Source organism: Mus musculus, chromosome 14 (assembly GCF_000001635.26).
Source record: "Mus musculus strain C57BL/6J chromosome 14, GRCm38.p6 C57BL/6J".
Lineage (NCBI taxonomy): Eukaryota > Metazoa > Chordata > Mammalia > Rodentia > Muridae > Mus > Mus musculus.
In genome coordinates this window covers 60,874,537-60,891,998 of record NC_000080.6, presented here as the reverse complement: position 1 = coordinate 60,891,998, position 17,462 = coordinate 60,874,537, and the positions used below count along the sequence as shown (strand labels likewise).

The following is a 17,462-nucleotide window of genomic DNA, read 5'->3' as shown; positions in this document are numbered from 1 at the left end:
GAGACAGAACAAGTTAGATGCAGGTGAAGACAGAACAAGCCAGAGAATTAGAAGGAGCCAGAAAATTAGAGCACATTGCCAAAGTTAGTATGAGGCCAAGCAGAGCAATTCAGTCAGAGGCCTAGAGAGAAGCCAAACTGAATCAGTCAGCTTGGAGAGGAGTTTGAGCCAGAACAGCCACGTTGAACCAGCAGCCAGAGTCCAGAAGCCTTGAAAGCAGTAAGCCTCATGCTAGCTCATACTTGGGGGATATGAGGACAGGGGAATACTAAGTTGTTGCCCAGGAGCTCCCCCTCTATCCTAGGTGGAAACGGGTTATCTAGAATTCATCAGGGTCTTCGACAGCAACATAGATAGCTAGTACAAGCGTTTAAAACAGCCTGTCCTCAAAAGCTAGGGCACCTGGCTGTGATCTTCTGCAAAGTTTTCTCAAGGTGTCTGTGGACTGTTCGTGGCTGTTGTTCTGTCAGGGCAGACTGGCTGGCAGTTTGACTGACAGCTCTTTTGCTCCAGGCAGCAGGGCAGCTGAGGAGAACCCAACACTGACTACTCAGGAGAGTCAAACGGCCCAATCCCCCAACAGATTTTTCTTGTTTACAGAAAATACACATCAGAAGGGGCACTTACTAAACAAACAAAAACATTTGTTAACACTTACAGCACCATCAAACAATGTTAACACCTTAGTAGTGCCCAGCTCGCACCAGGGAGAGACGGCTCCCTCTCATTGGTGTCAGTTCCCAAGGTTCAGTTTGTGACTGCTTAGCCCCTGTACTGAGGCAGGACATCACAATGGCAGGAGAGAGTGGTGGACAGCTGTTTACTACATGGTACCAGAAAACAGGAAAAAACAAGCCAGGGTCTGTGCTATCCTCTCAAGGAACCCCCCTCTGTGACCTGCTTCCTGCAGCTCCTCAAACAGCACCACCAAACAGGGACAAAGCGTGCACACAGAAGCCTGGGGGAGAGGGGTGGCATTTCATATTTCAACCTTAAAGTCATATATTTAACAAATCTCTACTGGAGGCTATGATCTCACCGAGCCATAGGATAGGGCTGTAGGTAGGATCAGGAGCATGATGTCAGTTTAGAACTCAGACTTCACTGAGGGCAGAGACCATAATAAACCAATTTGGTGAACTGATATATATTAACATTAAGTCAGAGTAAACAGGGTAAGGTGGTTCAGAGACAGGAGAGACCTCTCTCACTACAGAAAGAAGTGCAAGAGAGCCTATGTAAACTTCTGATCAACTTACCACAAGTCATCAGAATGACTTATATTTGATGTCAGTTTTGTTTGACATGATGGAAATTTTTAAAAGCACCTTATCCTAGCCAGGCATGGCAACACACACCTGCATCCCCAGTACTCGGGAGGTAGAGGGATTAATCTCCAGGCTAACTTAGACTTCACACTAAGACCTAGCTAAGAAACAAAACCACTATCACTAAACATCTTACTCTTCATGTTTAATCTCTCTATGTGAGGGGGTTTCCTAAGTCACTTACACTCCAGGGCAGGTCCTCAGGAGCCCAGGCACTGGGCCTCTGAGCATGTTCTGGCATCCGCCTCCATCCCCGGGGGCACAGATGCTGGCTCAGACAGGCAGTACTTGTCATATGCTAATGCTTATCTCTTCTTGAAAATTCCACTTGATTAAAAAAAATTAAAAAGCAAACAGACACTAAAATAATAAACCTTGGAATAGTAACCATGCAAAGGCAGTATGTGCCCACTGAGCCTGCCAGCTTCCTGCCACAATGCCAGCATTTGGGGATTTACCAGGCTGCATGATTAAAAGTTAACTGCATGTTTTAAAAACTGGAAATAATAACTACGAATTTTCCATGTTAAAGAACATATAAAATGTGTTTCCTTAATAGCCACATCTATATTTTGACAACAGGGAAAATCAATCAAGCTGGTGTTGAGTGAAGACTGTTTACTAGGCTTCCCAACCTTAGACAGCCAGGCCCTACCGATCCTTGACTGTTGCCATGTTTGTCTTGTACAAACTACACCAGCAGCAAAGCCACACAATAAGCACGCCTGGTTGTTAGTTAGGTGAGTAACTGTCTTCTCAGACAAAATGTGAAAAACAATGCTCAAGACCTGGATGATACATTCCCAAGGCGTCAAACTTTTAAGGTAGACCAACCAAACTGCACCAATTTGAGTAAATGTGCCATCTCATCAACGGGCACTGTGTAACTAGGAGCTGACCCTGACTTCTGGAAAAGCAGGTTCCCACTGCCAGCACTGTCTGGGCAGAAGAGCTACTAAGAGCAGTGCCACCTGGGCTCCTTCCACAACACAGGGGTTGAATCCTCTTGCTTGACGCTTCTTGCTCTGAACTCTACACTGTGACCAAACCACAGGGCATCAGAGCTGACTTTGGACTCTTTGTTCCCATTGTAGCATCTACACATTACACTCTGCTGGCCACTGTATCCCATGATTCTCAGCTGCTGAGACAACATTATGATTTCTCCAGGGTTAAAGTCTGGAGCTTAAAAAAATCACCATGACATTTTACTCCCTCACTCCAATGCAAATCCCAGGACACACTGAGAACATTTCATGAACATTTTTCAGTTTGTTTCTTGCCTTCCAAATGTCTATTCTCCTGGCACCTGTAAGTGTGACAACAGCCAGAGGGTCGTTTAACTTAACCTTCTCCATGGTTAACCTTTACCATGGCCCTCTGCTTAGGCATCTGTCTTTGACAGCAAGGGACTATCAGAAGTAAGTCGGCCTTCAACACTGTCTGGTTTCTCAGTCCTCAAACAAAATGCCTGAAGTCTCTGCAGTCTGCAGAGCCCTGGACAATCTGGTGTCTCCTCTTCCTAGCTGCACTTGTATCACATTACTCTAATATAATCTATATGCCTTCACACACACACAAGTCTGTGGTGGTTTGAATATGCTTGGTCCAGGGAGTGGCACTATTAGGAGGTGTGGCCTTGTTGGAGACACTGTGTCACTGTGGGTGTGGGCTTTAATACCCTCATCCTAGCTGCCTGGAAGTTAGTCTTTTTCTAACTTCCTTCAGATCAAGATGTAGAACTCTCAGCTCTTCCTGTACCATGCCTGCCTGGTCACTGCCAGGCTCCCACTTTGATGATAATGGACTGAACCTCTGAACCTGTAAGCCAGATAGCTCCAATTAAATGTCATTCTTATAAGAGTTGCTTTGGTCATGGTGTCTGTTCACAGCAGTAAAACCCTAAGACACTGTCACAGCAGTAATAGCTACCAGGAAGCGAAGAATGTGGCCCTATATCACAGCCTCGGTGAAATTACGAGCAGGTCATCAATATTTACTCAAACCCAGTAACGTGCAGAGTCCCCATGTGGTCCAGAGCTAGCCAGTTCCCTTGTGGTCAGCATCCTGTGCTGTGCTGACATATTTGTTACAGCTAAAAGACCAAAACAGAGTGCAGCTGATGAAATGTGTGCCTTTTTCCCATCACCTCAGTTTATAGTTCAGTGCCCTTTTGCGGCTGATGAAATATGTGCCTTTTTCCCATCACCTCAGTTTATAATTCAGTGCCCTTTTCTGTCCCAAGTTCCACCCAGATACCCTGCACTGGTTTTGTCTGCAGCTCTGCTGAGTGCTGCTTAGACATGTGGTAAAATGATTTCAGTTTAAGTTATCTGTCTACTGATGGTTGGATTGAGGATGTGATCTGAGGACAGAAGACCATAGGGGCAGCACACCTCTCCTCACAAGGACATAGGACCATGGGAGCAGCACACCTCTCCTCACAGGGACATAGGAGCCTCATAACTTGTCACTGCCAGCCATTCCTCACCAGCTGGATGGATGCTATCTGCCAAGGTCGTAAGAAAGGTTCCACCTGTTTCTCTTCCACAGTATGGTGGTGGGGTGTGGCATGAGTGGGTTCACGCCACACAGACCAAGGCTAAGGGAGGGGTGGATGGCAATAACAGAGAGAATGATGAGAATTCCTCTCCATGGGAAATCTACCTGCTCTGTCCACTCTTTGCTTCCAACGTCTGTGTCAGTGTGTGGCACCAGCCATGTGAGTTTTCTGGAGATGTTTTGCATGGCTACCATGGGGGGGCATGCTCTGTGAGACAAGGGCCCCAGAAACTTCATGCCAGGATTGCTTCTTGCTGCTGCTATGCCTTTCCTACCACTATTACATAGCCTAGTGATTCCTGAGCATCAGCCCACACTATTGGGCAAATTTCCTGCAGATCAATATGAAGGTGTACTTTCATATAATAATGATGTTTAGATGAATTAATGACTTTATAGAATTCCTGATTTGATTCAAATAGTTTTAGGAAAAAAAGTTTAAGGAGATGTGTCTTAGTCAGGGTTTCTATTCCTGCACAAACATCATGACCAAGAAACAAGTTGGGGAGGAAAGGGTTTATTTGGCTTACACTTCCATACTGCTGTTTATCACCAAGGAAGTCAGGACTGGAACTCAAGCAGGTCAGGAAGCAGGAGCTGACGCAGAGCCATGGAGGGATGTTCTTTACTGGCTTGGTCAGCCTGCACTCTTATAGAACCAAGATTACCAGCCCAGAGATGGTCGCACCCACAAGGGGCCTTTCCCCCTTGATCACTAATTGAGAAAATGCCTTACAGTTGGATCTCATGGAGGTATTTCCTCAACTGAAGCTCCTTTCTCTGTGATAACCCCAGCTGTGTCAAGTTGACACAAAGCTAGCCAGTACAAGATGGTTTTAGTTGTTTTGCACAAAGATATAATAGAGTTAGAATCAAGACTAGCATGTGCCCTCTCCTCACAGAATAGTAAGTAAAGGCTGCATAATAAGGAACACAACGAGCCTTCATAAATTACACTAAGAAGAGAAATAGGCTTGGGGCAGATTTGTGATCAAGGAAAAACAGTCACTCTAGGTCAGGTCCAAGGATGAAACCACGGGTGTGCACGATGATAAAGCAAGGCCGTGTGAAACTGCTGCTGTGAACTTATAATGAGCTTACAGAATGAAACACTGCTGTGAACTTACTATTGACATCCTTCTGTAACTCCCTTGTGTGTAACATTTCATCTGTGAGGTAATTTTATAAAGAACTTTTGTCTAAGAAGCTATAAAAAGGCTGAAACTAAAAATAAGGTATGTACATCTTATATATACACGTATACCTACACACATATGTATGCAGGTATTTGTATATGTATACAAGTATGGATATGCACTTGTGAAAATGAATGAACTGGTGGTTGGGCTCACCGAGTGTGTGTGTGTGTGCTCATGCGGGGCTTTTTCTCTATCCTTTGCTTGCCAGGCACTGCAGATCCCAGATAATTGTTTTGCTCTCATCAGCACTATCAGTATTGGCCATCTGCTATCAACACTGACCCCAGCTGCCGATGCCATATCTTGCTGCCTTCCTCAGTTTACCTGGAAGCTGAGCTGGCTTTTGACTAGTGTGGACACACAGATCCACATTTGAGGCTCCAGATTTCATCTTAGCATGGTGCTACTGATCTAGGTGCTTAGATGTGGCCACTGGGAGCGCTGTCAGCATGCTCACTGCCAGTGACACACTCACTTTGTGGTACCAAAAGGTGCTCCTGGATGATTTCCCAAGTCCTTCCTGCTCTGGGCCTAGAATCAGCCAGCCATTTCCCTCAAGGGTCCTTCCTGGTTCCATTTCAAGGAGGATGGTGTGAACCCATGTCTGCACGGATGGTGTGAACTCATGTCTGAGTGGATGGTGTGAACCCATGTCTGGGTGGATGGTGTGAACCCATGTCTGGGTGGATGGTATGGACCCATGTCTGGGTGGATGGTGTGAACCCAAGTCTGGGTAAATGGTGTGACCTCATGTTTGGGCGGATGATGTGAATCTATGTTTAGGTGGATAGTGTGACCCAGTGTCTGGGTGCTAGGAGCCTTCCATGCCTGGTCCTAAAAAGGCTGGTCCTAAAAAAGAGCAAATATCTGAGTTGGTTGCTTTTATTAATCTCCTTGGGGTGACCTTTGGGAGTATAAGCCATAATCCCTTGGTTTGTTTTTGTGAATATAAATAATATCTAAAGAGCTAGAAGAGATGATTCAGAATAATTATGGCAAGGTAAATGCATTTTGCTCCTATAAAGATTTGCAGAAATGCTAAGTAGTAAGTGATTTTAATCAGCTTAAGGTCAGGCCTTGAGGGCTCTCTAGACCTTTCCTGTGAGTCACTTAGGAAGGGAGTTTCAGTTTCCTGAGAATTGACTCATTTATCTCCTATTTCCCTCTTATCTGATCTTTAGAACTGTCAGATATCACTTTGCAAACTGCTCCTAGCCATGGAGACATCAAAATACAGCTGAGCTTGTCTGTAGAAGGGGCCATGGTCAGAGCACAGGCTTGAAGGGACCAAGGGCTTTGGCCACAGTCCTTCTACTAGGATGGCTGTGGGAGGCTTTGCCAACAGAGCAGAAGGTGCTCAGATGAGGCCAGCACATGAGGGCCAGATAGCTCTCTGAATGGCGATGGGAATGCTCGGTTGCCACGTGAGAAAACCAGACAACACAGATGTGGGGAAACAGGAGCCCTCGAGGCTCAGGTCACACCCTGTGATCTGCACATCAATCTTGGGTCAGCGTTCCTGCCAGGCAGGCAGCAGTGGGAGGGCGCTGGCTTGGTTGGCTATGTTTCTTTATAGACACAGAGACCCTTGTTACAGGGAACTAAGGGAGGTGACACAGCAGCAAGCTCCTGGCATGATGACTTTTTAGTAATGAGTAACAACTATGGAGAATTAAGTAGTATCTAAATCCAAGAACTCAGCAAGGGTTCCAGGACAAACTCTTAGGGAGAAATGGCTTCTATGAGGGCTCCTCTGTCACCCACAAACTGCTGGGACACAGTCCCTACCTCCAACACTCACGGTCACCCCTCTTGCTGCTGGGAAATAGTTAGGTTTCCCAGGGAGGACAGAATATCCCTTGCCAGATACTCATCAGCCTGGGACGCTTTATCTTTTTAGAAAACTATACACATTCTAAAATAGTTAAAAAAAAAAAAAAGTGGACTCTGGTTCACGCTCCGACAGCATAACTTAAGTAAACATTCCAGTATGGATCTTAGAGAATATCACTGTGAAAAGACAATACCATATCTCAAGCAAAAGTACTTGGAAATTCAACACTTAATGTAAGCCCAGAAACTCAGCAGGGATAGGAGGCACAGCCAGAGTCCTCATTCACACCACATCATAGCCTCACCTAGGACAGCAACCAGAAAGTGGGCTTCAGTCAGGCTTTGCCACACCATGTTCAGTTGGGGACTTTGTCATTAAATAAGGGGCTTGTAACAAGTTTCTTTATATGATCTGTGAATGCATTTAAAAATCCACAAGGCAGATGGAGAGATGGCTCAGCGGTTATGAACACCGACTGCTCTTCCAGAAGTCATGAGTTCAAATCCCAGCAACCACATGGTGGCTCACAACCATCTGTAATGAAACCTGATGCCCTCTTCTGGTGTGTCTCAAGACACCTACAGTGTACTCATATATAATAAATAAATAAGTGTCTGGGAAGCTCCGATTCATCACCACATGTGCATGTACCATGTACACCCCTCCACAAGACAGCAGAAGTAAAGTTAATTTTATCTGAGTGAGGGAGTCTGACCTTGCAGAGAAACAGTGGCAGATCTAGAAACTAACCATCCAGTTCTCTCAGCATGGTGCATCATCAAGGGGGAAGGCCCAGTCACAGAGCAGCCTGTCTCCTGTGAGACCCACTGGGTGATGCGCAGCTAAATACATAATATGTCCATGAAAATGGAACTTTTCACAGGGGAGGAAAGCCAACTAGATCAAATATGCTTTGGGGGAAAGGTAGCTGCCAACTTTCTTATAGCTGGAAGGCTATAGACCCTTAGTGCAGCTGAGGCGGAGGCAACACACACACACACACACACACACACACCACCAATACCACCTAACCCCAGGGTTTGTCCCTGGGGTTGCGTCTATGGCCAGGAACTGCTGGAGTCTGAGACCAGCTGCTCCTGCTACTTCTGACAGTGACTCTGCAAGGGACTGCTCTCTGCTGGTCCCCAGAAACTCCACCCCCACCCCAGACCTGCCCCAAAAGCTTCTGAGTTTTAACACTTACTTATCAGAGTTTATCTTGGGTAGCATAACCCTGCTACTGAGAGTTCAAACCAGTTTCATTTAACCCCCATCTGTCCGTCTGATTCACATTGTCTTGTCCCATGCAAAGCTTGTCTGCCAATCCTGAATTGATGTTAAAGTACCTCCCACTTGGACTCTCGCCCTCTGACCACAGCATTCTTCAAGGACAGTGGGACAAGAGCTGGCTGGGAGAAAGAAGATGGCCTCCACCAAGTGCTTCCCTTGTATATCACAAAGCTTAGCAACTCTCCCAGTTACACCCAGGAGCGCCCCAAAGTTAATGACATCCTGGTTTCAGGTGTAGGTTGAGAGCATAAAAGAAAGAGAGAAGCCATTGTGGGCCTTGTCTCAAAAATTCAACTCTTGAGTGACAACAGATGTTGTGACCTCTCTTCAGACCACACATTCACCCAATAAATCTTATGAATCAATAGTAGTAGCTGAAGAAAAAACATGAAGAAAAATATTAAAATACTATACAAGCAGACAGTCTACTGGCAGTTCTAACTGGAATCTAAATGTTGTGTAGTTGTAGCCCATACAGTGGACTTTTCTCAAGAGAATAGGAACCGGGCAGTGGTGGCGCATGCCTTTAATCCCAGCACTTGGGAGGCAGAGGCAGGCAGATTTCTGAGTTCAAGGCCAGCCTGGTCTACAGAGTGAGTTCCAGGACTGCCAGGGCTACACAGAGAAACCCTGTCTTGAAAAACCAAAAAAAAAAAAAAAAAAAAAAAAAATTAATGATTTTTAGATTTCAGATAAAGCTCAGATTTTTACAAGGAGGATGTAGTATGGTCAGAGGCAGAGTGAAAATTCAGAGCAGTCAAGAGAACCATGAATAGAAGGAAGTTTGACTTCTGCTGAACAGCGTGAACTGAGGACGGCATTTACAGCCCAGGAAAGCAGAGCCATCACAAGCAACACCATCTATCACGTGAGCAAGCAGTGTCTCCATTTAACTAGGCTGTCTGCACAGGACCATATGCTACCAGTGAGTAGCCTAGTGTCTAATATCAGAGCCAATTCGTTTCTCTTCTGCCTGCAGCCTGTTTCTCAGGCTCCTCTTTGCTGAAGTTCCAGGTTTGAATTCTGGCCCTTCTCTTCACTGCTCCCAACAGGAACAGGGACTTGGCCTTCTTCATCTTCTATAAAATGCAGATAATGACAGCTCCGCTCAAAAGATTACTAAGGAGGTTAAATTAACTTCCACTGAGAACCCTTTAAAACAGCTCTAGCCAGGCACGTGGTGGTGCATGCCTACCGGTCCAGCTCTTCGGAAAGCTGAAGGAGGGGGCTGCTTTGATTTAAAAGTCATAGACCAGTCTGGGCAACATAGGCAGACGTTATTGAGAGAGAAAAGTCACACAGAAACAACTACAGATGTAGCAAAGATCAAGAAGGGCCAAGGGGAGCAAGGAGGACACTGAAGCTGGCAATCTGGAGTTGTTCACTGATGCACACCACTGTAATGCCATCAGGCGGCAGGCAAAGGGAGCCTCAATGAGCACCTCAACTCTCTAGCCAGCCCAGCCAGGCTGAGCAAATGAGCGCAAACTCACAGGAGCAGGGTCTGTCTTGTCACCTGTCACTGTCCTCCGCCCCTGGAGTTTCCAAGCAGGCCTGGCACTCATTACTACTCACATGACTGATGAACACAGGAAGAATCGAAAGCAAGGATTCAAGAGAGAGAGCAGAGAAGACACTTTAGAACTGACTAGCGGGACTCACTCATTTGCCACAATGAAACAGTATATCCCCAACACTGGGAATCATTTCCTAGGACAATTTCATGTAACAGTCAAAAGGCTTAGCTAGCTATAATTATAAATATCAACATCCTGAGAGTGTCTATTAAGAAGCACATCTTCCTATAAATGTTTGTGAGACCATTCCATGAAAACCCATGACAGTCACTTCCGTCTACAATTAGGATTTCCATAAATTAACATTTGTCAAGCGTACAGGAAAATAAAACATTTTGATAAAAAGATGCTTTAGTTAGGTTCTAATAATCAACAAACCAAATCTCTAACTTAAGCTTTGAATTTCTCAGAACAGCAACAACAAAGAGGGAATAAACATATGAATTCTTTAGGCTAAAACAGAAACAGAAAAAAACTCCAAATAAATACAAACCTTCCACTGTGACCTGTTTTAGTTCTTTTTTTTTTTTTTTTTTTTTTTCCATTTTTTATTAGGTATTTAGCTCATTTACATTTCCAATGCTATACCAAAAGTCCCCCTTACCCACCCACCCCCACTCCCCTACCCACCCACTCCCCCCCTTTGGCCCTGGCGTTCCCCTGTACCGGGGCACACAAAGTCTGCGTGTCCAATGGGCCTCTCTTTCCAGTGATGGCCGACTAGGCCATCTTTTGATACATATGCAGCTAGAGTCAAGAGCTCAGGGGTACTGGTTAGTTCATAATGTTGTTCCACCTATAGGGTTGAAGATCCCTTTAGCTCCTTGGGTACTTTCTCTAGCTCCTCCATTGGGAGCCCTGTGATCCATCCATTAGCTGACTGTGAGCATCCACTTCTGTGTTTGCTAGGCCCCGGCATAGTCTCACAAGAGACAGCTACATCTGGGTCCTTTCGATAAAATCTTGCTAGTATATGCAATGGTGTCAGCGTTTGGATGCTGATTATGGGGTGGATCCCTGGATATGGCAGTCTCTACATGGTCCATCCTTTCATCTCAGCTCCAAACTTTGTTTCTGTAACTCCTTCCATGGGTGTTTTGTTCCCACTTCTAAGGAGGGGCATAGTGTCCACACTTCAGTCTTCATTTTTCTTGAGTTTCATGTGTTTAGGAAATTGTATCTTATATCGTGGGTATCCTAGGTTTTGGGCTAATATCCACTTATCAGTGAGTACATATTGTGTGAGTTCCTTTGTGATTGTGTTACCTCACTCAGGATGATGCTCTCCAGGTCCATCCATTTGGCTAGGAATTTCATAAATTCATTCTTTTTAATAGCTGAGTAGTACTCCATTGTGTAGATGTACCACATTTTCTGTATCCATTCCTCTGTTGAGGGGCATCTGGGTTCTTTCCAGTTTCTGGCTATTATAAATAAGGTTGCTATGAACATAGTGGAGCATGTGTCCTTCTTACCAGTTGGGGCTTCTTCTGGATATATGCCCAGGAGAGGTATTGCTGGATCCTCCGGTAGTACTATGTCCAATTTTCTGAGGAACCGCCAGACTGATTTCCAGAGTGGTTGTACAAGCCTGCAATCCCACCAACAATGGAGGAGTGTTCCTCTTTCTCCACATCCTCGCCAGCATCTGCTGTCACCTGAATTTTTGATCTTAGCCATTCTCACTGGTGTGAGGTGGAATCTCAGGGTTGTTTTGATTTGCATTTCCCTGATGATTAAGGATGTTGAACATTTTTTCAGGTGCTTCTCTGCCATTCGGTATTCCTCAGGTGAGAATTCTTTGTTCAGTTCTGAGCCCCATTTTTTAAGGGGGTTATTTGATTTTCTGAGGTCCACCTTCTTGAGTTCTTTATATATGTTGGATATTAGTCCCCTATCTGATTTAGGATAGGTAAAGATCCTTTCCCAGTCTGTTGGTGGTCTTTTTGTCTTATAGACAGTGTCTTTTGCCTTGCAGAAACTTTGGAGTTTCATTAGGTCCCATTTGTCAATTCTCGATCTTACAGCACAAGCCATTGCTGTTCTGTTCAGGAATTTTTCCCCTGTGCCCATATCTTCAAGGCTTTTCCCCACTTTCTCCTCTATAAGTTTCAGTGTCTCTGGTTTTATGTGAAGTTCCTTGATCCACTTAGATTTGACCTTAGTACAAGGAGATAAGTATGGATCGATTCGCATTCTTCTACATGATAACAACCAGTTGTGCCAGCACCAATTGTTGAAAATGCTGTCTTTCTTCCACTGGATGGTTTTGGCTCCCTTGTCGAAGATCAAGTGACCATAGGTGTGTGGGTTCATTTCTGGGTCTTCAATTCTATTCCATTGGTCCACTTGTCTGTCTCTATACCAGTACCATGCAGTTTTTATCACAATTGCTCTGTAGTAAAGCTTTAGGTCAGGCATGGTGATTCCACCAGAGGTTCTTTTATCCTTGAGAAGAGTTTTTGCTATCCTAGGTTTTTTGTTATTCCAGATGAATTTGCAAATTGCTCCTTCTAATTCGTTGAAGAATTGAGTTGGAATTTTAATGGGGATTGCATTGAATCTGTAGATTGCTTTTGGCAAGATAGCCATTTTTACAATGTTGGTCCTGCCAATCCATGAGCATGGGAGATCTTTCCATCTTCTGAGATCTTCTTTAATTTCTTTCTTCAGGGACTTGAAGTTTTTATCATACAGATCTTTCACTTCCTTCGTTAGAGTCACGCCGAGATATTTTATATTATTTGTGGCTATTGAGAAGGGTGTTGTTTCCCTAATTTCTTTCTCAGCCTGTTTATTCTTTGTGTAGAGAAAGGCCATTGACTTGTTTGAGTTAATTTTATATCCAGCTACTTCACCGAAGCTGTTTATCAGGTTTAGGAGTTCTCTGTTGGAATTTTTAGGGTCACTTATATATACTATCATATCATCTGCAAAAAGTGATATTTTGACTTCCTCTTTTCCAATTTGTATCCCCTTGATCTCCTTTTGTTGTCGAATTGCTCTGGCTAATACTTCAAGTACTATGTTGAAAAGGTAGGGAGAAAGTGGGCAGCCTTGTCTAGTCCCTGATTTTAGTGGGATTGCTTCCAGCTTCTCTCCATTTACTTTGATGTTGGCTACTGGTTTGCTGTAGATTGCTTTTATCATGTTTAGGTATTGGCCTTGAATTCCTGATCTTTCCAGAACTTTTATCATGAATGGGTGTTGGATCTTGTCAAATGCTTTTTCTGCATCTAACGAGATGATCATGTGGTTTTTGTCTTTGAGTTTGTTTATATAATGGATTACATTGATGGATTTTCGTATATTAAACCATCCCTGCATCCCTGGAATAAAACCTACTTGGTCAGGATGGATGATTGCTTTAATGTGTTCTTGGATTCGGTTAGCGAGAATTTTATTAAGGATTTTTGCATCGATGTTCATAAGAGAAATTGGTCTGAAGTTCTCTATCTTTGTTGGATCTTTCTGTGGTTTAGGTATCAGAGTAATAGTGGCTTCATAAAATGAGTTGGGTAGAATACCTTCTACTTCTATCTTGTGAAAAAGTTTGTGCAGAACTGGAGTTAGATCTTCTTTGAAGGTCTGATAGAACTCTGCACTAAACCCGTCTGGTCCTGGGCTTTTTTTGGCTGGGAGACTATTAATAACTGCTTCTATTTCTTTAGGGGATATGGGACTGTTTAGAAGGTCAACTTGATCCTGATTCAACTTTGGTACCTGGTATCTGTCCAGAAATTTGTCCATTTCGTCCAGGTTTTCCAGTTTTGTTGAGTATAGCCTTTTGTAGAAGGATCTGATGGTGTTTTGGATTTCTTCAGGATCTGTTGTTATGTCTCCCTTTTCATTTCTGATTTTGTTAATTAGGATTTTGTCCCTGTGCCCTTTAGTGAGTGTAGCTAAGGGTTTATCTATCTTGTTGATTTTCTCAAAGAACCAACTCCTCGTTTGGTTAATTCTTTGAATAGTTCTTCTTGTTTCCACTTGGTTGATTTCACCCCTGAGTTTGATTATTTCCTGCCGTCTACTCCTCTTGGGTGAATTTGGTTCCTTTTTTTCTAGAGCTTTTAGATGTGTTGTCAAGCTGCTAGTATGTGCTCTCTCCCGTTTCTTCATGGAGGCACTCAGAGCTATGAGTTTCCCTCTTAGAAATGCTTTCATTGTGTCCCAAAGGTTTGGGTACGTTGTGGCTTCATTTTCATTAAACTCTAAAAAGTCTTTAATTTCTTTCTTTATTCCTTCCTTGACCAAGGTATCATTGAGAAGAGTGTTGTTCAGTTTCCATGTGAATGTTGGCTTTCTGTTATTTATTTTGTTATTGAAGATCAGCCTTAGTGCATGGTGATCTGATAGGATACATGGGACAATTTCAATATTTTTGAATCTGTTGAGGCCTGATTTGTGACCTATTATGTGGTCAATTTTGGAGAAGGTACCATGAGGTGCTGAGAAGAAGGTATATCCTTTTGTTTTAGGATAAAATGTTCTGTAGATATCTGTCAGATCCATTTGTTTCATCACTTCTGTTAGTTTCAGTGTGTCCCTGTTTAGTTTCTGTTTCCATGATCTGTCCATTGGTGAAAGTGGTGTGTTGAAGTCTCCCACTATTATTGTGTGAGGCGCAATGTGTGCTTTGAGCTTTACTAAAGTTTCTTTAGTGAATGTGGCTGCTCTTGTATTTGGAGCATAGATATTCAGAATTGAAAGTTCCTCTTGGAGGATTTTACCTTTGATGAGAATGAAGTGTCCCTCCTTGTCTTTTTTGATGACTTTGGGTTGGAAGTCAATCTTATCAGATATTAGGATGGCTACTCCTGCTTGTTTCTTCATACCATTTGCTTGGAAAATTGTTTTCCAGCCTTTCATTCTGAGGTAGTGTCTATCTTTTTCTCTGAGATGAGTTTCCTGTAAGCAGCAAAATGTTGGGTCTTGTTTGTGTAGCCAGTTTGTTAGTCTATGTCTTTTTATTGGCGAGTTGAGACCATTGATGTTAAGAGATATTAAGGAAAAGTAATTGTTGCTTCCTGTTATTTTAGTTGTTAAAGGTGGCATTCTGTTCTTGTGGCTGTCTTCTTTTAGGTTTGTTGAGGGATTACCTTCTTGTTTTTTCTAGGGCGTTGTTCCCGTTCTTGTATTGGTTTTTTTCTGTTATTATCCTTTGAAGGGCTGGATTCGTGGAGAGATAATGCGTGAATTTGGTTTTGTCGTGGAATACTTTGGTTTCTCCCTCTATGATAATTGAGAGTTTGGCTGGGTATAGTAGCCTGGGCTGCAGTTTGTGTTCTCTTAGTGTCTGTATAACATCTGTCCAGGCTCTTCTGGCTTTCATAGTCTCTGGTGAAAAATCTGGTGTAATTCTGATAGGCTTGCCTTTATATGTTACTTGACCTTTTTCCCTTACTGCTTTTAGTATTCTATCTTTATTTAGTGCATTTGATGTTCTGATTATTATGTGTCGGGAGGAATTTCTTTTCTGGTCCAGTCTATTTGGAGTTCTGTAGGCTTCTTGTATGTTCATATGCATCTCATTCTTTAGATTTGGGAAGTTTTCTTCAATAATTTTGTTGAAGATGTTTGCTGGACCTTTGAGTTGAAAATCTTCATTCTCATCCACTCCTATTATCCGTACGTTTGGTCTTCTTATTGTGTCCTGGATTTCCTGGATATTTTGAGTTAGGATCTTTTTGCATTTTCCATTTTCTTTGATTGTTGTGCCGATGTTCTCTATGGAATCTTCTGCACCTGAGATTCTCTCTTCCATCTCTTGTATTCTGTTGCTGATGCTCAAATCTATGGTTCCAGATTTCTTTCCTAGGGTTTCTATCTCTAGTGTTGCCTCGCTTTGAGTTTTCTTTATTGTGTCTACTTCCCTTTTTAGGTCTATTATGGTTTTGTTCATTTCCATCACCTGTTTGTATGTTTTTTCCTCTTTTTCTGTAAGGACTTCTACCTGTTTGATTGTGTTTTCCTGTTTTTCTTTAAGGACTTGTAACTCTTTAGCAGTGTTCTCCTGTATTTCTTTAAGTGATTTATTAAAGTCCTTCTTGATGTCCTCTACCATCATCATGAGATATGCTTTTAAATCTAGGTCTAGGTTCTCAGGTGTGTTGGGGTTCCCTGGACTGGGCGAAGTGGGTGTGCTGGGTTCTGGTGATGGTGAGTGGTCTTGGTTCCTGTTAGTAAGATTCCTCCGTTTACCTTTCGCCATCTGGTAATCTCTGGAGTTAGTAGTTATAGTTGACTCTGTTTAGAGATTGTTCTTCTGGTGATTCTGTTACCGTCTATCAGCAGACCTGGGAGACAGATTCTCTCCTCTGAGTTTCAGTGCTCAGAGCACTCTCTGCTGGCAAGCTCTCTTACAGGGAAGGTGCGCAGATATCTTGTATTTGGACCTCCTCCTGGCCGAAGAAGAAGGCCCAAAACAGGACCTTTCTCAGACACTGTGTTGCTTTGGCAGTTCCCAGGTGGTACAGACTCTCACCTAAGCAGACTAAATTCCTAAGTTCCTTGGAGTCCCGGGACCAAGATGGCGACCGCTGCTGCTGTGGCTTAGGCCGCCTCCCCAGCCGGGTGGGCACCTGTCCTCCGGTCCGGAAGGTGGCCGGCTGTCCCCGGCCCACACAGGGTGCTGCCTCAGCGCCTCTGTGCTTCTGCCTGTTCCAGAAGCTGTCAGGTTCTCTGGCGCACCCTCTCACCTGTTCAGACTAATTTCCTAAGTTCGGCGGGTCCCGGACCCCTGTTTTAGTTCTTAAGGGCACATTTCCGGGACTTCCCGTAAGCTATCTTCTGTCAGAGTGTTACCAACATTCTGAAAGCTAACACCACATCACGTAACCCATAAAGATTAAAACCCAACCCTTAGGTCCCAGAAGAGGTGGCAGCACGGGCTGTACTTTACCTTGAATCATAAGCATGGGCTCCTTGCCTCCACCATGGGCCAACATCTCTCTGCGGTAGCGTTCCCCAGCGGCCCTGGAGAAGAGAAGCTGTCATTCACCTGCTCACACACAGCCTGTGTGGCTCCATCTATGTCTTAAACTCTGGGGACATCGTATACTAAAAAACAAGGTATTCAGCGTTTTATGCAGAACATAGTACTTTTAACACAACCGGCCTCACACTTTAATGAGATTAGTACTGGTTTTTGGTGGGATGCTGACAATGAACCCAGGGCTTTGACCATGTGTTCACTGAACATCATACTCACCCCTGAATTGAATACATTTTGATATTATTTTCATTCCACTAACTCTTGACTATTTATTTTTACTGTGTATAACAGGTAATTCTGTCTCTAGCTAATGTGTGTGGGTGTTCATGGAATACATGTTCATGTAGGTGGATGTGCAATTATGTGTACTCGCACATGGAGGTCAGAGGTCAGCATCAGGCGACTTCCTCAACCACTCTTCAGCTTATTTTATGAGAGTTTCTCACTGACTCTAGTGCTCCCCGACTCAGCTCAGCTGCCTGGCTAGTGAGCGAGTCCTAGGGATGTGCCCACGCACACTTTCCTGGTGTTGGGACTTCAGGCCTATGACACTGCAGCTGGCTTTTCATCTGGGTGCTGGGGACCCAGACTCTGACAGCATTTTATCTATAATATATATATATATATATATATATATATATATATATTATATATAAAATAAATTATATTGGTATTTTT

The 17,462-nt window shown here is 43.7% G+C and overlaps 1 protein-coding gene across 2 annotated transcripts in view; it reads right to left on the bottom strand.

Moving 5' to 3' along the window:
• The window catches only part of Mipep (mitochondrial intermediate peptidase), a 120,920-nt gene that overhangs the window by 13,483 nt on the left and 89,975 nt on the right, over window positions 1-17,462 (bottom strand). For both annotated transcript variants that reach the window (NR_040642.1, NM_027436.3), the window contains exon 18: window positions 16,692-16,765. Coding sequence is in view for 1 of the 2 variants with exons in the window: in NM_027436.3 (NP_081712.2) it covers window positions 16,692-16,765 (74 nt within the window). In the remaining variant the exon portion in view is untranslated. The remainder of the gene's footprint in view (window positions 1-16,691; window positions 16,766-17,462) is intronic.